This window comes from Sarcophilus harrisii, chromosome 4, assembly GCF_902635505.1.
Source record: "Sarcophilus harrisii chromosome 4, mSarHar1.11, whole genome shotgun sequence".
In the NCBI taxonomy this organism is placed as follows: Eukaryota; Metazoa; Chordata; class Mammalia; order Dasyuromorphia; family Dasyuridae; genus Sarcophilus; species Sarcophilus harrisii.
This window is the reverse complement of record NC_045429.1, coordinates 62,458,815-62,481,742: the sequence shown is the minus strand read 5'-3', so window position 1 is coordinate 62,481,742 and position 22,928 is coordinate 62,458,815. Positions and strand designations below refer to the sequence as shown.

Sequence of the window (22,928 nt, the reverse complement as noted above, 5' to 3'; positions counted from 1 at the left end):
GGAGTCAGGAAAAACTGAGTTCAAATCCAGCTTCAGACACAACATTTCCTAGCTGTGTGACTGAGCAAGTCATTGAACCCCGACTGCACATGTCCTTCCCCCTCTCACACAAGCCTTTATTAGAAGGGCTTGCTGCAAAATGTCTTTCTGCTTTTCTTCTAATTTAGGTTAGTTACCTTGGGGTTTTTTTTATGCAAAACCTTTTTAGTTTTATATAATCACAATTATCTATTTTGCATTTTGCAATGAATGCTCTATCTTGTTTGATCATAAATTCTTCCCTTACCCATAGATCTAACAAAGCTATTCCATATTTGCTTAATTTGCTTAGTATCTAATTTGCTTATAGTGTCACCTTTTATGACTATATCATGTATGTACTTTGACCTTATCTTGAGATATTGGTCTATATCTAGTTTTTATCACATTGTTCCCCATTTTCTAGAAGTTTTTGTTTAATGACTTTTTCTCCCAAAATCTTGGATGTTTGGATCTAATATATGATAAACTAGATTACTATAGTCATTTACTACAATGTATTGTGTATCTAATCTATTCCACTGATCCACCATTCTATTTCTTAGCCAGTACTAGATTGTTTTAATAACTATTCCCTTATCATACAGCTTGAGATTTGGTCACTAGACCTCTGTGGGTCATTAAAAAGCAAATGAAATATTAAAATAAAAATGACCCTAGAAATAACATGGACTCTCTGGAATTTATTGATTGGGAAGGTATGTGTGTGTACGTGTGTGTGTGTGTGTGTGTGTGTGAAAGAGAGAGAGACAGAGACACAAAAAGAGACAGAGAGACTAGACTGACTTCATTTTGGTAACTGTGGAGAATAGACTGGAGTGAGTATAGATGAGACAAGGCAAGAATCGTATAACAGCCAAATGGAAGGCACAAGGGCCTGAACTTCAGTCACTGTGGAAGTGGAGAGAGAAGGTTGTTGGTGAGAGATTGCAAGCAGAAACAATGTGATTTGTCTGTCAATTGAAGAAATAGAGGAAGAGATGGAGAGTCAAGGATGAGATTCATCTTGTGAATCTAGAAGTCATTTGTTTTCAATCTAATCATTTTTCATTAACATTCATCCTCCTTACCCAAGTGATCTCTTCCTTGGAACTATAACAAGGACAACAAAACTTAAATGTGTATCCTCCATGAAAGCAGAAACCATATTCTAATCAAATTCTGTATCTTCCAAGCATCCTTAATAAAGGGTTTCTTGAATTAAGCTGAAGGCACACTGGTTCTCAAACTAACTTAAAAACTTACAAAGTCTTGCTGAAAGAAAGGACAGTTTCTGGTGCCCTCTCTGAGACAAAGGGCCCTCTCTTACCTGTTTGTACTCAGCAATGATGGCCGTTGTTTTCTTTATTTCTGATTCTGCCTTCTCGAGCTGTCTCCTAAAGACTTCTTTTAACTAGGAATTATAAGAAGGAAAGAAATAAAAGGGAGCCAATGAATGGAATAGTTTCACAAATATCTAAGTTTTGTTAATCAAATTATTGACAACAATAACAAAATGAATACAGATGTTCTTCACTTCAGATGGAGTGCCATTTTATAAAACCCAATTGACTTCAAAGACGTGATGAAGCTTGTCTTTTTTCTTGAAAAAGATTTTTTTTTCTATGAACAACAATAGCTAGTTAATAAAAATCTAAAAAGCACCCACTGTGTTCCAGGCACTGTACAAAGCACTAGGGATTGGGGGGGGGGGAAGGTAAAAGGCAACCCCCAAAGGAGTATAACTAGAATCTAATGGGGAAAGACAAAACACAAAAGGAAGATTAAAAAGTGGGGAGGAAACAATTAGAAAGCAATGTTATTGTAATATGAATTATATTTGTTATTTACTGATTGGTACTATTAAATAAACATAGTACCTATATAGACACATTCTGGAGTCTTAATATAAATGCAAGGTTACTGAAAAGTAGCAAACCCCTGTTATTTCTAGTCTGCAATTGCCTGCCTCTTGTTTCACTAAAAGACCATTCTCTGCGTCTCTAGACAGAAAAGTCTTATAACTGAATTATTAATAAAGAAACAAAAGTCTGCACATCTACCTAGTGGCCACTGCAGCTACCTTCCTAGAGGTGAGGGAGTTGTGAAGATGATGTCAAAGACAAAAGCAGTCTGTCTCCCTGACTTGGACTCTGGAAGATGAAGGAGGCAGGCAGTGAACCAGAAAAGCAAGGTTTCAGCAGGAAGTCAGCCCCTGCTCCAGGCATGTAGGCACCTGGATTTCTTACAAGCAATGATCACAAGATAATTATAAATACTGCATTTAAAATCATAACCCTGTATTTTAGCTTGAGAGTTCTAGAATTTTAGGGGCAGAAGCGTTCAGATGGAAGCCCCCTGAAAAGGTGAGCTCAGTTGTACCAAATTCATGAATGAGAGAATTCTGCTCCATATCATAGTATACTAGTCCAAATGAACGAAGAAAGAGCATCTTTGGGTACAGTTGCCTATATTATTAATGGGCTAGAGATTCAACAATTTGTAAAACACTGTAATTTACAGCTGGTCTCCCTCTAATTAAGAGTTCGTTTGTGAGATCCCATCATGCTTGTTACCTCCTGAGATGCTGAGAGCAATCTATAAATTTTGCTGATATAGGCCTAGCTAGTCATATTTATTTCAGCCTTTGAGAACATGTTATTTGGAAACATGAAGTAATGATACCAAGGAGAGGAAGAAGACTAGATTCCTAGACAAATACAACTGGTTACCCATTGACAGAGGCAAATTTCATCTAGATCTAAAAGGAAAGACTTCCCAGCAATTAGAACTTTCCAAAAGCAGAATGGGCTTCTTCAATGGGGATCCCCCATTACCAAAGATCTTCTAGTACCGGGCAACTGAATGAGCGCCACTTGTCAGGGATGTCAGAGAAGAAATTCCTATTCAGTAGTGCCAAACTAAAATAAAATGCCAGTAGTTCCCAGAAGGCTCATATTGATTCAAAAATCACAAATTAACAATCTGTGGTCCTATATTTTTATCTTGTCAAATATTATCAATTACAGTTTAATGTGGTTCAGTTGTCCCCCAAAAAGAAGGGGGTGATTAAGATCCACTGTCAGTTCAAATTTTCTCTGCCGATATTTTCTTCCTCCAAAATTAAAGCTCCTACTGAAGTTTCCACAAAACAAACAAACAAGCAAAAAAACCAACCCCACCATCACCACCACTATCACCACCATCACTACCACTGAAAAAAACCCATCCCAGGAAAATGATGTTACACTAGATAGCATTCCGGATCTGTAGTTGGAAGACCTGAGTTTGAATCTTTATCAAACTTGCTTAGGTAAATTGACTTAACCTCTTTGAGTCTCAGTTTTCTCATGTACATAGTAAAATGGTGAGAATTAACGGCTTCTCTATTCCATTTCTGCTCCAAATTTATGATTTCAAGGCCATAAGTTTCCCCTCTTATCTTTCGTTAGGATGGTAATAAATGTCCTTTGTTCTCGAAGAGGACCATGACCTCAGGGAGCTGATGCCATGACATGCAAGTGAACTGGATTTAAGTGAGGGAGGGCTGTTCAAGGTCCCCTGCAAACTTTTCCCTCCAAAGCCATCTGGGTCCAGTGGCCCAAATAGAGATCAATATGACTGGAGATGGCCCTGGATCTCTTTGGTCTTGTTAAGCTAAAGTCTTCAACAGTTCTGAGTTTGACTGAGACCATACCCATTCAGGGATGAAAGGTAGGTAGCAAATAAGGCAAAGAATGTTCTCTTTCCTCTCCCAGGCTGAAAGATTGATTTGTTTTTATTAATTTATTTTAGGTAATAAATAATAAAATAGAAAAGAGATAGGTGGGAAGGTCGAAGTTTCTTTTTTAAAATTTTAAGGTCATCCATAAAATAGATATTAGCTCAAACTCTAAAAAAAAATCAGGGCTAGGGTCCATGCCAAATAGGCCAATACTTTTTGCCTGTCACTCTGCTGAAATTGAAATGACTAGCTGATTTATAGCTCTGAGAAAACACTAAAATTACAGGCGGCCTTCAATAAATGAATTTATTAGTGGTTCTCTGGTTTACCCAGTTCTAAGTCTTTGAAATGCTAGGTATTATAAGCTAAACATTTGGCACTATCTCTATCTCAGAAGGGAACTCAGAATATACAAGTTACCAGAAGTTAATAATCAAGATTTAAGAAGTCTACACACTTTATGACTGCTTAGTTCTCCTAGTAAAATTCTAAATAAACACTTTGAAAACTGGCTTTTGGCTGACGCAATAATTGATTGTGAAAACGACCTAATGCATAAAACAAATCTACATGAGCTTTTTTGGTTCTTATTTCTCACACACACAAGATTTAAGAGATCCAGAGCACGGATAAAGTGGTACTGTTCCTTAGGGAACCTACTAAGTGACAACACTTGGGCTAAAAGTCTGTTCTGTTGCAAATACCATATTGTATCTTATCAGTTCTGTCTTTAATGGATCACTTTAGAAGTCACTGCATGTAACCTCCAGCTAGCTCCCTGAGGCACTGAGGCAGAAAGAGGTGACCTGACCAAAGTTGCACAAGTCTACAGTGATAGATCTTTTTTCATGATACCCTGTTGGAAGGCGATGGCCTGAAGTCTGGTCCCCAAAGAATGTTAGAGCTCTCCTGGGAACACTTCGGCATCATGTTCTAAGAGAATTTCTTCTGACTGGCTAAAGGAGTGTGTGACAATTCCCATTAGAAGTCACCTCCAATGGCCCCCATAGGAGTTAGCTACATCGTAGGAGTTTGATATCATTCATTGTCTTACTAAAGCTCCTGGATCATGTCTCTCATGTACTGAATTTAAAGCAGACTATTCAATGGCTTTACTAGAATACTTCACTGAAAGCAAATTCCAGTAAATATTCCTTTTTTTTTTTTTTGGTAAAAGGCTGCACATCCAGAAAAGAGAATAGAACCTCCCACCTCCCTACTCCCAGTGGAATTTATAGGTTCAATGTTTCATTTTAAGAAGATAATTCTAGAGGTTCCCTCCAAAAGTTTCTTGATTTTGAATGAATATACTGCCATAGCTTGGGTGGTCGTTATTGCTTGATTTTGTTTTATTTCTGCAGATACATAGTCCTTAGTTAGTAAACCCTCTATCCTAGAAAGTCAAAATACCTGAGCAGTTTCTTCCTCTTGTTTCCTCTTCTCCTCTTCAGTTTCCACTAGTCTCTGTTTGGTCAGGAGCAGCTCTTTATTTAAAACATCTGCCTTGTCTTCAGCCTGTAATCATAGGGAGATTGTCATTAATGGGTGTACATTTATAATATTTCCTATGATCCCAAATATTCAATTCAAAATTTTCAATCCTGGGCAAATACTGATCTGGCTATCTACAGATAGATGGAAATTATATTACATTATATCCATATTTATCATCTATTATTATATCCATCTTTCTATCCACAACCATGTATGATTAAAAGATGATGGTACTTTGCATGGATGTCTCCCAAGGTTCTCCCTTGTTCTTGTCTCTCTGCATCCTTTCTCTTAGTGATAGTGGTTCATGAATTAATTTATTTCAGAATCACAGAATTTTGGGTGAAAGGGCACTTAATGGTCATCTTTAATCTAATTCATAGTTGAAAAAGAATCTCCACAATAACATACCTTAGAAAGTCACTTAGGCCTCTGCTTTAAGACCTCCATCTTTATACAAATGATGCTGAAATCTCTTTATCTAACCCTCTTCATTGATAACTGTTTGCTGGCCATCTCCATCTGGCTATGCCATGAGCAGCTAAAAATATATCAATATATCCAGTATGGAACTTTCCTGTTCCCCTAAATCCACTTCTTTATCTTGATTGAGGGCATTAGCATCTTTTTAGTCACCTAAGATTTGGAACCTCAGAATTCTCTTGGATGTTTCCTTCTCCCCAGCCCCCCAAATCCAGTCAGCTGCCAACTCTTATCAACTCACACCTGCCCGTCTCGCCACTAAGAGAGCCACCACCCTAATTCAGTACCCAGCACTTCTCAACTCGAGAACAATGTCAGGTATGGTCTCTCTCTGCACCTCTTTCCCATCTCTAAATCCATTTTCCACATAGCTGCCAAACTAGTATTGCTGAAGAACAAATGGAACCAAGTCATTCCTTACTCTGCAACTTCAGTGGTTTCCGATTGCTTCTGGGATAAATTTTTAAATACTCATATTAGTATTTAAAGCTTTCTGCAGTATTCCTCCCACCTTTCTTTTCAAACACAGTTCTCATTGTTATTATGCTTCATGTTTTCCCCAAGTCTTTGCAACAGGTATTCCAGGTCTTTGCCTGGAATAGTATTCCATCATCACTTCTGCTTTTTAGCACATCTAAGTCTCCTCCAAAGCAGCTGAGTGGAGAAATGTATAGAATTCTGGGGCTGGAGGAAGGGAGACCTGAGTTCAAATAGGACCTCACACACTTACCTGGGCAAGTCACTTAACCCTTTTTGTCTCAGTTTCCTCATCTATAAAATGAGCCGAAGAAGGAAATGGCAAAGTGCTCCAGTATCTTCACCAAGAAAACCCCAAATGGGGTCACAAAGAGTCAGTCAGATGTGACTGAAACAAATGAGCCACAAGCAGCAACAAAGCACCTCCAAAGCACAGTGGGACAGCGGCCCCTTCCATCAAGCTTTTCCTGATTCCCTGGGTAGTTGGTATCAAAGTCAACGTGCCGAAATTTGCCCATCCTTACTGTTACACTAGTAGTGTTTCTTCTAGTGGAAGAGAAGTCCCTCACAGTTGAAAGAATTATGATCTCCTTACAGCTGGAGATTATTTCATGTTTGCCTCTGCACTCCCTGGCTCCCAGGCTGTTAAGTAGGTGCTAGCCGACCTAAGGATGATACACTTATTCATCCCTGGGCAGTGGCTGCAGAGGCTGACAGTTCTTCTCACACCGAGCCCCATCAAGACTTTTCTCAGGCTGCGGCCCCTAATAGTAATGCTGCCATGATGTGCAATACCCTGCTTCTTGAACACTTTGTTGGATATGTAGACTTTACTTCCCAAGATTCATCCATCCCTCGCAGCCGTGTGCTGCTAGCTTGTCTTAACCCTCTCAGTGCCGTTTCTGCTTCTATGACCATGTTCCATTATTTGAAACTGTGCATCCTTCAAGACTCATTGACTCTCTTGACTTGACATGCAACAGCCTTTTGACTGTCTTGTTGCCATCTTTCCTCTGTAGAGACTCTACATGTTCCCATGCTCTGCCAAGAGCCAGAACAATCAAGCCCAATGACTCCCCATTCCCTCTAGGATATAAATTCTTCTGTATAGTGTTTAAAGGCCTTTACAATCTGCCCTCCATCTACTTGCTGGCCTAATTACACCTTACAACCCTTAGAATCCTTCCCTATAGTCCAATTGGCTTTCTTATTATTCTTCATGCATCTCTCAGCCCTGTTCCTCTGTCCCTCGGGCTGGAATACACGACCTCCTCACTTCTACCTCTTGGAATTCGTCAGTATTCAGTTCCAGCACTATCTTCCACAAAAGTGGAAGCTTCTCCTGCTCCCTCCAGGTGCTCGTGGCTTCCCATCCTGTCCCCAATCACTTTGTGTCTTATTTTGCCTTTACCTATACACGCCCAAGTCTCCTTCAATAGACTGTAGGCTCCTTGATGGGAAAGGCAGTAGTAAAGACGGTACCTGTCCCAGGATTGGCATTGAATATTTTTTGATAAACTGAAATTGGATTTCGGAGATACTTGTGTCAATTGTTGGTAACAAGAAGAGACTGCGAAGAAGTACATGCATAGGTTAGATGAACAACCTAAGCAAAATGTGAGGAGCTAGAATAGCTCTCTGAATTGGAACTCTCCAAATCCTAAGAAGCTTGGAATGTAAAGAAAGAAAAGATTGGATCCAGATTGCATGAGAGGACACTGTCATTAACAAATGTCTCAAAAATGCACACTTAGTTGAATCAGCAAGAGTGGGTCAGGCAAGCTAACTCCAGGAGCTAAAGAAATTCTATAGGCAGAATCCCGATAAGCTGAGTTCTAACATCTGTGCAGAAAATCCTTTCAACTGAAGACCTCAGGTGGAAGACAGAAACTTTACTCCCAAAGTGCTCAAGAAGAGATGAATGCTGGGAAAATAGGAAATGCCCAGAGATGTCTGAACTGTGTAGTTTTAACTTACCTAATGTGTATAAGTTGTATTTCAAGAGCCTCTCAGATAACAAAACATTCTGAGCTGCAATGCACTTAGTGTGAGAGAAGGAGTCCTCTGGGACCTGTAAGGAGAAGGCCACGGACTCATTTCTCCCTGAAGGAGAAGGACTAACATCCTGATGAGAGGCAACCAAGATTCACTCAAGCAGTGCAGGGCTCAGTCAGGAAGCTTTCTGTTTGTATTCCTTCTTGTGCCACGTGTCCAGCCCCGCAGAGCTTTAGGCTCTCTGCTTGGTGGGTTTGGTTTAGTTCTGTTTTTGGGGAAGGCTATATTCTGAGTCTCTCCCAATCCTAGAGACCAACCTTTGTCCCAGATATATATGTAAAACCATACACTACATACTTCCGTGTTCAGTTCTTTCTCTGGAGGTGGTTAGCATCTTTCTACATAGATTCCTTGTAGTTGATTTGAATATTCATATTACTCAGAATAGCTCTGCTGAGTTTTATGGCATAGCAAAGTTGGCAGAGCGGCCACACTCTAGGACTGCACACGTCATTGTCCTAGAGCATCCTAATTTTTCACATTGCAACTGTCATATTTTTGTCATTCGGGATTTTGCTGTTACCAGGAATTTATGGTACAACAGACTCCCTTCAAAGACACGATCATTTGTAGGTGTGCTAGAGATTTTGGTCAAATATTAACATACACAAATCTAGAGTATACCCAAAGTCTTCCACTACTTTGGGGGCATCCTATATGTCTCTCTGTGCACATATATAATAGGCTTTCTATGTATTTTTTATGCATTTAGGAACATCGTTTTGAGAAGGGAGCCACAGGCTTCACCAGATTGCCAAAGGCTTCTAGGACGCAGCCAAGGTTAAGGATTTTGGAATTAGTCTCACTCGATGCAGAAATCTCTTCTGTTTCTTCTCGGATGGATAGTCATCCTGGAGGATGTTAGATAAAATGACAGGGAACTCACTTTTCACTACTTTGGGAGGCAGCTTGTTATGTTGTTGAATAATCTAATCATTAGGAGTAACTAACATTTTTATGCAACTTTATGGTTTGCAAAGTCCTTTACAAATACTATCTCATTTTAAATAGATGCTATTACTATCCCTATTTTGCAGATAGAAGCCAACACAGAAGTGTTTTGCTCAAGATAACACAGTTAATAAGTGCCAGAAATCATATTCAAACTGTCTTCCACACTGACCTGAAGTCTACCTCTCCTGGAACTTCTATGGAGCTCTATCCTCTGAAGAAACTCTGAACATCTGAAGACAGCAATGGTATCATCTCTCTCTTTAGGCTTTTAACCCTAAATGCTAAACAGCACAAGACTATCTATTTTTGGGAAAAGATTTCTCTCGTACCTGAGAATAATTCCCTTAAATTTATCTGGTTTGTTGATTTTATTTTTTTATTTCAGATTTTTTTTTAAAAATGTTTTTGGTTTTTATCTGGGGTTCTGTAGTGAGTATTCAATCAACAGGCATCCTACTGTATGCTTATGCTGAGAGTTGGTTTTAAGGTTCATGACACAATGGTCTTGATTTGGGCCATAGAAACATCAGTGACAAAGACGAATGCCCCAAGAAGATTTCTCTTAGTAAGTTTTAATTAGCACTCAAATGAATGTCTACCTTAACCACCCTTCATTAATAATAACTAAGATTCTTTGTGTAAAGAGTCTTTCAGCCTCATTTTATCCAAAGATCTATTGATTCATATTCTGGTTTTTCCATGCAACAAAACAGATCAACTAAAGGCAACTGTCAATAGTACTGTGGATCTACTAACAGCAGGATCAACCCTAGGCTGGGACTGTTAATGTTATGAACATTTCCCTAAGGCAAGGGAGAATATGAAATGAAAGGAAAGGGACAGTTCTACTATTTTTCTAAAAAGTAAAAAAGATTAAAGTTTTTTATTAAAGCAATAGGAAGTTAAGAGCTCCTATTGAAGAGGCACCAGTTACTTTTTTTTTTCTTTCTACTTAAAAATTCCTTTTCAGGAATGGAAGCGATGAAAAAAGTCAGAAAAAGATACAGTGAACTACATTTTTCTTTCCTCCTTGGCAGACTCTTCTCTGCTAAGAGAATTTTTAAAAATTTAATTTCAACTGGACTCTTACTGTTACAAAGCAATTCTTTTATTTTTCTCTGAATGACTCTTGATGATACTTCCTCTCCGAGGCCAGTGGGTGCTCCAAACCTCCAGTTTCTTCTCAAGTTCCCTATACCATACTCATCCATCTACCTCAAGCTGATAATTCTGTCTTCTACTCAACTGAAGAAATTTCACCTCATTACTCCTCCTTTACATCTAACATTCCACTACATCCTCTCCCAACCTCCTTTCCTTTATTTGAATCTCAGAGAAAAAGACTTCTTGCCAAGTCTAGTCCCTCTCCTTCACTGAATCACAGAATCTCTGACCTGAAAGAAACCTCAGAGACCATCAAATACAATTAAGGTTGGTTTCTATGTTTCCCATTTAACAGGTGTTTACATCCAGCTTTTGTAAGAAGTCTTGCTTCTTGGGAGGGAAAACCCATTTTCGTTGGAAGCAGTCCATTTATTTTGGACACTTCTAACCTTTAGGATATTTATACATTAAACATATACATTAAAATACATTATATATGTGTATATATATATTATTTACACACACACACACACACACACACACACACACACACACCCCTTAATCAACCTCTCTGAAACTTCCAAGCATTACTGCTCATTCTGGCCTTGGGAATCCCATTATCACCTATTAGTCCTTCCAAAGTGTCATACTCCAGCTAAGTCTTCTCAAAGCCAAGAAGGCTTCTCAGAATGATACTCAAATTAATGTTATTATCTGGAAGCCATTCACTATCCTGACTCCCAATTTCCTCCTCTTTCCATCTCCTCCAGAATGATGCTCTAGCGATTTCTTCTGTTTTCTCAATCTTGATCCTTCCCTGAAGCTAGATATGCCCAGATCTTTCTTATATTTATCCTAGATTTTCCTTTCCTTTCCCAACCAAATTGCTAAGAATAATGGCTATTTGCTGCTTCATTTTCTCACTGTCCATTCACACTTGTCAATCCTTGCAGCTTTACTTCTAGTCCCACCATTTTACTTGTAATCAATGATCCTTTCGGACTGAAATCCAACAGCCATTTTATCTGATGCACTTTTCCTGACTTCTGGTAGCTTTCAGCAGTGACATCCATTCCTTTCCTCCTACTTATGTGCCTCTTTTCTCACTATTTCCATAACATGAGTCTAATAATTCTGTTCCTTTCCATTATCTTCGACTGTATCATCCATCTCTCCTCCATTATTCTAAGATTATCTCAAGGCTGTTTTAGGTTCTCTTCTCTCTCTACATATTCTCTTATCAAATCATCATCTCCCACTGGTCCATTTATCATCTCAAAATCACAAAACCCCAGAGTTGGAAGAGATCTTGGAGGCCATCTAATATAATCTGTGACTGAAATAAAAATCTCCTTTCTAGTATCTCTGAAAAGTGATGATCCAGCTATTGTTTGAGGACATCTAGTAAAGAGGAATCTATCACTACTTCTCATAGTGTTTGTGCCATTGCCAAGTCCTTCTTATCTTAGATTCCTGGGCAAGATTATAACTAACATTTGACGGTTGCAATTTCTTTCTGGACTGTTTGGGACTGGAGTAAGGAGAGAGCTGTGGAATAATCCTCCCTTCCACCTGGCTCTAACAAATACAGGAACTGTCCTCAGCGGGTCATGGACTTGATTCAAAACTGACTTTTGACAGAACAGCTGACTCCTTCCTTATATAACATAGCCAACAATTTTCAGAGCTGGCAGAGTTTGGATGGAAGGAGAGAAATTATTATGTAACCCTTAGGGCAAAAGCTAAAGAACAGTATTAGATACTGGCAAGAAGGAACATGATTAGGATTATGTGACTCGATTTCTCACATGATAGGGCAGTTAGGGCAGCTAAGTGGGGCAGTGGATAGAGGGATGGACATAAGGTCAGGAAGACTCATCTTCCTGAGTTCTGATCTGACCTCAGATACTTACTAGCTATGTGATTCTAGTCAAGTCACTTCCCTGCTTGCCTCAGTTTCCTCATCTATAAAATGAGTTAGAGAAGAAAATAGCAAACCATTCTGGTGTCTTTGCCAAGAAAACCAAAAAAGGGGTCACAAAGAATCTGACATGATTGAACTGAATAAATAACAAGAGGAGGGTTAGCAATTGTTAATTGTCATCTTTTCTCTAAGAACAATTTTGTATCTCATTTCTATAACTTTAGGAAAAAAATTTTTTAGAACTATGATTTCTTTGCTACAATGGATTTCCCAGGTGAAGACAGTACCGTGCTAATGCAGATCTGTATCTTCTCTTCTACTCAGAAGTCTTATTGAGTGGCCTAGAGCAACAAGAAGTCACAATGGCATGCCCAGTCACAACAGCGTGCCCAGAGTCACAACAGCGTGCCCAGAGTCACAACAGCCACTTATCTCAGAGGTGGATTTAGGATTATTGTCAAAGATATTTTAGTTACATGAATAATTTCTTGTTTGCAAGTTGAGCTAAATTTCCTCTGGCTTTATATATGCTTGATATCAATCTTACTGTGTTTAGATTATAGATTACTGATCTAACAATTTGCTCCATAAACTATGTGCTTCACAATCCACATTATAAGGCCCTTCTCTCTTGAGTAATACAACTGCATCATTCAACTTTAAGGGATTCTTGTGACTGAACAGAAAACCCCAAGAACACTTGCCCCCACAGATATGGAGACACTAACAAGCCCGATAACAATGCCAATAACTCCCAAATCTATATATTTAAACAAAATCTATATCCTTAACATTCATCCTGCATTGTGAATTACCCACTACAACACCAGGAGGTTCTAATTGTACCTAAAACTAACATGACCAAAATAGAACCTTTTCTTTTCCCCTAGGGAGTCAATCAATCCCTCTTGAAAACTTCTCTATTTCTGCTAACAACACTTATCTCTATGTCATTCAAATCTGTAAACTCATCAATCTTGACTCTTACTTCTCCTGTCCTCCTTACTGCCCTGCTGAAGCTTATCCAAAAAGTTGTCAAGCTTTGTTCATTCTATTTCTTGACTACATCTCACATTAACTCTCTTCTCTTCATTTATTTGGCCATCACTTCCTGCCTGAACTACTGCAGGACACTCAGTTCTAGCCTGCTGAGCCTGCTGGCAGTTTCTCCCTTCTCCAAACCAGTCATTCCACACAGCTGCTCAAACGATTTTCACGAGGCCTAAGTCTGTCTCCACCATTTCCTTCTGAGAAGCCTTCCCTCCTCTCTCTAGAATAAAACAGAAGTTCCCCCAAACTTACCCTTTCGGACTTATTTCTTATCACTCTCCTTCGTGGGATTGAAATTTCAACCGAACTAGACACTTGCCGATTCTCCAAATGACACTCCCATCTTTCATCTCTGTGTAATCATACAACTTGTCTCCTGCACTTGGAACAGATTCCCCCTTCATTCCAACTGTTCAGAATCCTTGTCTTTCAAGCCTCAGGTCAGGTTCTAACTCCACCCCCTCAACTTTCCTTGATCCCCCACTCCTCTTCTCCCATTTTTCAGTTCTCTATGTGCAAAATTCCTTGTGTTATCTTTATTCGAGTTTTTGCTGTATCACTTCCAGTAGAATGTAACTTCTCATTTTTATTTTTCTCTTTTCTTTGATTTTGTATCCCTGGCACTTGGCATTATACACACTTAAAAGAGGTTTAATATGTGTGTGGAGAGGTTCTGAGGCTAAGGAAGCCTAAAGCCCAGAGGACTGAGAATAAAATCAGATTCTTATTTTGAAGTTAAGCAAAAGAGGGAATGAACGAAACATGACCAAAGTTAAGATAGAGTAAGGAAATTGCAATTAAGCATAAGGTACAATTGTACCTTAGTGTTTTTTAGCTTTTAACAAACTGAAGAAAAATCATTGAGAGAAAAATGATTTCTTCCTTATCTTAGTATCTCAAGAAATACCAGCTTTATGCTAGTAACCAGGAAATGCTTATAACAAAAAATTGTAATTGAACAATTTTATCAAAATGCTATCAGTTTTTTAAAATCGTGTGTTATTTCAATAAAGGTTTATTTTTAACCGAGGCACAGAAAATCTGTAACTTGAATCAAGTGTGAACATTATAGTGAGTGATGATCATCAGTAATGACTCTGTGGCATCCTTCTGGAGCCACAAAAGCTTTCTTGTACAAGGGAGTGGTTTTATGCAATATCCCAGATTCTCATTTTTATTGTAAACATCATAGTTAAGGGTATCTTATAGCTGGATCCCTAGTACCACCATCCCTGATAATGTTATATAGTTAACAGGGTAGCCACCTGGAAAGTCAATCCTGTGGACTCCAAGGAGGTGGTGTATGTCTGTTCACTTAATGTTTATCAGATTCCCCCAAGCCCTCCCCCACTCTTCCTGATTTTCCTATTTCTGTCAAGAATACCACCATTCTCTTCATCTCTCAGTTTGCAATCTCAGTGTCACCTTTGATTCCTCACACTCAAACTCATCCCACATATCCAATTTGTTTCTAAGTCTGTCTATTACCTTCTTAATAAGTCCTAAATATGTCCCCTTGGATGTCCATTGAGGCTGATACAGACACCTTGTGACTAGACAATGGCTTTCTGTTTTGGTCTTTCTGACCAAAGTCTCTCCCCATTCCAGACCCTTGTCCATTCACTGGCCAAAGTTATCTTCCTGAGTGCAGGTCTGGCCATGTTATCTTATTAATAAACTCTAGTAGTTCTCTATTACTTTTAGGATCAAATAAAAAAATCCCATTTTAAAGTCCTCAGACCTTCTCTACCTACCCAGTGCCTTTTCACTGGCTGTCCTCCATTCCTGGGATGCTCTTCTTTCTCCCTTCTATCTCCTGCTTCTATGGTCTCTTCCCAGATTCAGTTAAAGTCCCATGTACTTAAAGAAGTCATTTCTTATATCCCAAAGAGATCTTAAAGGGGGGAAAGGGACCCATATGTGCAAGAATGTTTGTGGCAGCTCTCTTTGTAGTGGCCAGAAACTGGAAACTGAGTGGATGCCCATCAATTGGAGAATGGCTGAATAATTTATGGTATATTAATGTTATTGGAATATTATTGTTCTGTAAGAAATGACCAGCAGGATGAATATAGAGAGGCTTGGAGAGACTTACATGAACTGATGCTAAGTGAAATGAGCAGAACAGTGAGATTATTATACATGACAACAAGAAGACTATACGATGTTCAATTCTGATGAACATAAGATGATTGAGGCCAGGTCCAATGATCTTGTGATGAAGAGAGCCATCGGCACCCAGAGAGAAGATTGTGGGAACTAAGTGTGGATCACAACATAGTGTTTTTACTTCTTTTGTCATTTGCTTGAATTTAATTTTTTTCCTTTTTGATCTGATTCTTCTTGTGCAGCAAAATAATAGTATAAATACTTATGCCTATATTGGATTTACATATATTTTTACTATGTTTAACATATATTGGATTACTGGCCATCTAGGGGAGGGAGTGGAGGAAAGACAGGAAATTGGAACACAAGGATTTGCAAGGGTCAGTAGTGAAAAATTATCCTTCCATGTTTTGAAAATAAAAAGCTTCAATAAATAAAATATTAAAAAAGTCATTTCCCTTCTTCCTCCTTCTGCCCCTAGTGCCTTTCCTCTGATATTACCTTCTATTGTTGACACTGCTTACATTTTGTATGTATGTAACTATTTGTATATAGTCTCTCTCATAAAAATGTGAGTACTTTTGAGGTCAGGCACTGTTTTTACTATACTTTAAATATCCAGTATTCAGCATGTTGCCCCTAGTATATAGGAAGCATTTAATAAATGTTTATTGACTAACAGAATTCTTGCAAACTGATTTACTCCCACTTTTATGGCTTCCCTTGTAGAAAAGTCCTTACTGCATTACTTTCAAGCTTCCAGATATGGACAGACAATTGTATCACCTCCAATGAGAGGAAGCTGAGAGGGGACATGATGACTAAATGTGTGGTCTAGCAATAACAGCACAGGCAGGATTTCTGGGGTTTGGTCTCTGACCCTGTCTTCCATGGAGAGAGCAAGAATTTAGCAGGCAAGGTTCTATTTCTTACCATACCTAAGGACAGAAGAGCAGGGCTGCCTTCAGCTTTTTTTTCCTTTATGAGGCTGGGAAAGAGTAACAGGGTCCTGTCCCTCTCTCTTTCTCTCCTCTACCAGGAGCTAAGAGATCTGTTACTTTTTTGTCCAGGCAGGCCTAGCTGCGCTCAGGTCAGGTATCACTGGGTGCTAACTATTTTTAAAAAGGATTTTATTTTTATTAAATAGGAGTAATTACTGACACACTTGTATAGTACTGAGCTGAGAGGAGCCTGAATTTGGTAATTCAATTTATACTCAATTGATATACTTAGTACAGAGCTAAAAATTCCTTCATAATCTACATTGTGATAATCCCCACTTAATACATTCCTCTTTAGAGCAAATCTAAGTAGTTACTTTGGTGATTCACTTTTGCTGGTAGGCTACGAACAATGTCAAAAATCCTAGAAGTCCCAGAACCTCAAGAGATTTTTTGTGGGACAAAGCGTGCAGTGTTCCTCTCTGCTACCAGTTTCAAGAACAGTTAAGAGCAAGGTGCTTTCCCACCTAAAACAAAGATCCACTTTTGGAAGTGCTTCCCTCTGAAGCTGAAACTTCAGGAACAGAGTGGTTACTGAACTCCTCTAATCTTCCTCATGTGCCGGGAAGCTCTTCATGCTCAAAGATCGCTCCCCCCACTTCATTTGCACCCTTTTCCCCTGGGGCCCCTCCTAAAACCTTCCTCTGGCCTCCCGCAGCCAGCCTTTCATCCCCCCACTCCCTGCCTGCATGTGCTCCCATCCTGCCCCTGTGCCCTCTTCAGCTCTCTTCTCTATATAGCCTTTGGAAGCTCCTCCAGGGCGCAGACTCATTTCCTGTATTTCCCAGACTCGGCACAGAGCCGGACACACATGTTGTTGGCTCTGTTACATCCGGCTCTTCACCACCCCAACAACAGGGCCCCGGTGCTGTCCATGGGATTCGTCGTTTCCTTCGTCCTCAGAGAGGACCATGACATCGGGGAGGTGACATCATGACATACAAGTGCTGCGTGAGGGAGGCCGCACCAGAGAGACCAAAGCTAAGTGACCCGGCCAGGGGACGCCCAGGGCCCAGGCTCCAGCCCCCTGGCTGCTGCACCCGAGCCCCCGAAGGACTCAGACGTGTCAGCGTCTTCTCCACAGGGGATGATAACGTGGAGCTGACGTCCACGCTTTTAAAAAACTGCTCTCACTTCTCAGCTCACATGGGGCTGTGCACGCAGTAGGTGCCCAGTCATTGTTCAGTCACGGCCAACCTCTCCCAAGGCCGTTTGGGGCTTTCTTGTTCACTGTTTGCTTCTCCAGATCATTTTAAAGATAAAGACAGAGGAGGCAGTGACTGGGTCAGTCGCCCAGCCAGGAAGGGTCTGAGGCCATATTTGGCCCCAGGAAAATACGTCTCCCTGACTCCAAGCCCAGCACGCTGTCCGTTGTGCCATCCAGCTGCCCTAAAATATCCTGTAGGATACATCAACTTAGGGACATTTGTATTAACAGCCATTATAAACTGGGTTTTGTTGGGAGGAAAAAGGGGAAGGCGCCTACTGATGAAACGTTTTCAGTGCGATGGCTAAGAGGCCACATTCTGCTGGACACTCTGCTGCCCCCCCAGGCTTCTCAGTGACATCATTATTTCCTGAATCTGGGTGCTCTTCATTGTGAGAGGGATGCTCTCATTTAAAGTACAGTTTTTTCAGACTAGCTAATCATAAGAAGAAAATGCTGAATGTGTGAGAAAGCAAAAGCAAGTAACTAATTCTCCTGTGAATCAAAGCTAGTCTTCTCTCTCTCTGAGGACAAAGGCAATTTCTAGAAATAGGTTAGGAATAGCTGCTTTCACTATCTTCCCAGCCACCTTTCTAAATCATGCTACCTCTATTCTGCCCAACATCTCCACCTGCCGTTCCCCACTTCTCAGAACCTTCCATTCTGCCCCAGGGATCAAGTTAGGCTCTGCAAAGTGAGCCATCACCTTTCTTACCTGGAACCAGACCTCCAGAGGCCACTTCCAAACCATGCTGTCATGTCTGTATTCTCCCACCCTTTTTCCAGCTTCCCTTTCTGTGTTGTTTTCTACCCATAAGAACATAAGACAGAGACTGTGTTGCTTGCTTGCATTTGTATGCCCAGTACTTTGTATTATCCATACAGGTATATTACTTCTAACTTTTCATCACATCAATTACATATAAATGAACTTGGACTAGCATCCCGATGACTAGCCTTGAAACTGGAAAGTCCTGCGACACCAGCTACATAACCACGGGAAAGTCCCTAAACTCTCAGGGCCTAACTCTCTAAGACGATATGATACCGATGACCTGTCTATCCATATGATGGAGGAAGCTTTTTCACCAATGAAATCACAAACCTAGACAATGCCAATCCTCAGTTCCAAATTTTATACATAATATAAAGAATAAGTGGGAAACTTATGGATTTAATGATGAAAAATTATGGAGGGAGGAGAACCTGGACAAAATTTCCTCTCCTGTTTACACTTTCAATCATACCTTCACTTGAATAACCTCCACCAATCATCTTGAAATGCATATTTGAAAAATAGAAAGATGTCTTATGATGAAGAGGAAAAGTGTCTTATGCGAAAGTCTTTCCTATCAAATTTCGTTTGAACCTCCTGTGTTTACTTACAGCTAAAGAAGTGTAATACTTTGGAAAGAAAGGCAGTGAATTGTTATTCTTTAGATGGAATCAGGCTTGTTGATAACAAAACCCATAACACGGACAAGTCATTATGTCAGAGGCCCACCTGATTTCCACGTCTTATATATTTCCTTGGCATCTTAAGAACTGACTGAATGTCACTGATATTGTAAAAAGGTTACTGAATGAGATAGAAGGTAGAAGTAGACCTCTTAGGAATATCTCCTTTTCCAGGGCTTCCTTTCCTCATTTGACAATGACCCCCACAATTACTCTATCAACAAATGAATTATTTTTCTTCAAGTTCTATTACTTATGGTTTTAAAAGACAGAAACTTAATTTTTTGTCGTTGTTGTTTTTAAAGAATAACAACTCAGTGCCTTTCTTTCCAAGGTATCCAAATGCTTTAGCTGTCAGTAGTCACAAGAGACTTAAAAGAACCTCTTTTGAGTATTCTAAAAGAATACTCTTTTAGAACCAAGAAGCGAAATCTTGCCTTCTCTCACCAGAGGGAAGATTTTTCTTTAAGGTGTAGAAGTCACATTCTTAATTTTGATTCATTAGTTTTACCTGGTCCAAGTCATTTCGGAGGGCAATTTTGCTGGTTACAAGTTCATGAGCAAGGTCATCGTTCTCTTGTTCTAGCCGCATGCTGGCTTCCTGTAACCTCCGGTTCTCCCTCTGTGAAAAAAAAAAAAAAGCGACAGCCAAAAGGGGAAGTTAATACCTGGTCAGACTAGCAGAGACAAAAGGCCAGCAGATAAGGGAGGACTGGGAGTGGGGCACAACAAGGGTGAATCTTAGAAGTGTAGGTAGGAGGAGGCGGAAGTGGCACAGTAAGGCAGGATTGCTGTTTGGGGGAAACAACAGTGAGTTAAGCCAGCGGTGCAGATGCAGTACTCTACCCAGCAAAATTCACAACTCCCCAGTACGCCCTCAGATCAAAACTCTCTCTGCTATAAAAAATGTGCCCTGAAAGGAAAAATCTTGCAGACGTATTCTCGGCTCTAAGACTTTTACCTCACTATGTATTAATATAGATTTAGAACCTACATGTGGGCCAGAAAACACAGAAAAGAATCAGTTTCTCATTCCCAATAGGAAACTGCAGGTCATAATAGGAGAATTGAAAGGAGGGCGATTAAGAAATACTTCTAAATCTTTTTTTTCAAACATTAGACAAAAATCAATCATGTCTGATTTAGACTTCAAGCCTGGGAATCAAGATACTCGGGTTCTACTACAGCTTTGGAAATAATTCATAACTGTGACCTCTTAGAATAATTTTTCTGGACCCCAATTTCACTGTCAGATGGAAGCAATGGTATAGAATAGATCAAGGAAATCATCAGATGAAAGCACTGTATAAATGTAAATTACTGATCTAAATTCCTCTAGGTCATTCCTAGAGTTTTCAAGTCAAGTCAATGAGAACACAATTAGCAAAATATATGGCTGAGATCCCACCACCCCACTGAAAAATCCCCTGACACTTCCACTCTTCTGTAAAGAGTCCCAGAATTACATTATCAACAAATGACTGGTTTATCTTAAAGTTCTATTACTTATGGTTTTAAAAGACAGAAACTTAAATATATATGTATATATATATATATATTTTAAGAATAACAACTCAGTGCCTTTCTTTCCAAGGTATCCAAATGCTTTAGCTGTCAGTAGTCACGGGAGGTTCAGAAGAGATCTGACAGGAAAGACTTCAATGTAAGATACCTTCCTGTTTTTCAAATATACATTGTCAAGGCAATTTTCTGCAAGACAGGCAAAAAGTCAAGCAAAGCAGTCAAATCCACAGCTTTGTGAAATATTGCAACAGAGTGATCTGAAGAGAGAACTAGGAAAGACACTGTTGTTTGTGGACCTCATTTTGAAACAAAATGCAACAAACAAGCTGGAGAGCTCAACAAAGTAGGTGACTAGGATGCTCCAGATATATGCCAAATTATCTCATGCGTACTGAGGACTGAGTGCTTATGGGTACACCACCCCTACTGAGCTAAGCTCCGGGGGCTCCACTTGGGGTCTTCCCAAGGCATAGTAGGGTTTTTCCACTTTCCATTGTGAGAAAAGTACAGAAGATAGATAGTGGCAAATTTTGGAAAATTATTTTAAGAGCAATTTTTCTGTTGATAATTTTTTGGGGGAGGGAGGAACTTTTTTTTATAAGAACATTCTTCCCTTTCCAAGGTTATTTCCTATATAGGACACACTGTATCCTCTGGAACAAAATACAGCATAGCAGCTTGTAATCAAGTCTAAAGTACTGCCTTGCCAATAAAACTTTCCAAAACACTCCTTAAATAAAAAAAGTTTACCCACTGGTAGATCAGCTTGTACCCAAAAGTAATTCTGTCTGTTCTTCAGTGGAATCTTTCTGTTTTCTCCCACCCGCCTACAGAAGCATGATGAAAACGTTTACATGTCACAGGTAAATACAATCAGTGTCCCCAGCACCCCTTTCTAAAATCTATGAGATAAGCAAATGGTCCACAAAGGCCAGACAATCCTGCTTTCAGTACCCTCTCTGACAGCAGTTTTTCTGACTGGCTGTGAGCTATATACAGGGACTTTTCTGAAGATTTATTTTATTTAATAAGTTTTCTCAGGGAAGGAAACAGGTATTTTGCAAACAACCAGAATTCAGTTTTAACAGAAGTTGCGCAACACAGGCTGCACCCTAAAGGAACTTTGTAACTTTTCATTTTTTTTTTTTTGTGAGCTCCTTTTATCTTAGTCTTTTATGTTAGCTGAATGACTTCACTACAGCTTAAAACATTCTTGCACAACTGTCTAATGGGCACACAAAAATCCCTTCAACTACATTTCTAATATACTGATTTGACTATAAGGAACAATGACAAGTTTGCAGCCACTAGGATTCTGCAGGTTACACTACTGAAGTAAGGTCAAATGAGTCTCCAGCTAAAGTTGCTGAACCTTTCCAGATCAGGATTTGGTTCAAAACATTCTTAACCATGTCCCAAAGTAATCGACCACCTGACTTTGGGTCAGAGATCAGCTGATCATGATTTTTGCTGAACAACAACAAAAAAGATGAATTCAGCTGTCTCCCTATAAAGATAAATTACTGAAATAAATTTTAACAATCCTTCCTTATAGGATATAGGCTAGAGAAAGATCTTAGAGAAACCAGGAATGTCAGATGGCCCCTTAAGATAAATACAAAGTAATGGGAGGGGTACTGTCCCTCTTTTGCAAGAAGCTTCAGTTCAAGTGTCTGCAAAGCAAGCAGCACAATGTGAGGTCTCAGGCTCCTGCTTCACTCACAGACAAGTGGGAAAGCAAGCAAAGTGGCTAAAAATGCAGTGTCCTCCTCCTCTTCCTACTCCGAGGATGTTACAAAAAGGGGAGATTATCTGTTGTGCTAGTGAATAAATCACTGCTACCAACACCAAGGAAACCGCCTGACCCTCGCCTCCCACAGCCAGCCACAAGCCAAAGGGAATCGGGCTGCATTATTGGGCTGGCTGTGCTGGACCCTCCCGAGGAGAAACTGGGAAGGGATGGATTCCTTGGAAGAAATCTCAAGGTGAAACAAATGAAAACTGGACTAAAAAGGAAGGAAGAGAGTTTCATTTTGATGTATTTCAGAAAGCTCTGTCTGGGTCATTCTGAAAGCCGGACAAGGAATTGCTCTCTGACTATGCATGTTGACTGATTTTTTGAGATTTAGTTTGGTGATCATGGGGCTCCTTTTGTCTTTGTGGGAGCATTCTATGATCTTGCACAAGCAGACTAGTCAGACTTGCTGAATGCTCAGAGCTGGTAAACAGACAATTGCTTCCTGCTCCCTCTCTGAAGAGACTGCAGTAGGCACTGTATTTCTAACATTTACAATTCTCACTTGACTTGAAGCACCCTCCAATATCACTTGGCCAGAGCTCTGAATA

At 39.7% G+C, this 22,928-nt stretch overlaps 1 protein-coding gene across 10 annotated transcripts in view; it reads right to left on the bottom strand.

Annotated features, from left to right (window-relative positions):
• RABGAP1L (RAB GTPase activating protein 1 like) overlaps positions 1–22,928 on the bottom strand; it is a 697,071-nt gene that overhangs the window by 10,309 nt on the left and 663,834 nt on the right. For all 10 annotated transcript variants that reach the window (XM_031968366.1, XM_031968368.1, XM_031968373.1 and 7 more), the window contains 3 exons: positions 19,570–19,680; positions 5,153–5,257; positions 1,349–1,432 (listed from right to left, as the gene is read on the bottom strand). In XM_031968366.1, the coding sequence (XP_031824226.1) occupies positions 1,349–1,432; positions 5,153–5,257; positions 19,570–19,680 (300 nt within the window). The remainder of the gene's footprint in view (positions 1–1,348; positions 1,433–5,152; positions 5,258–19,569; positions 19,681–22,928) is intronic.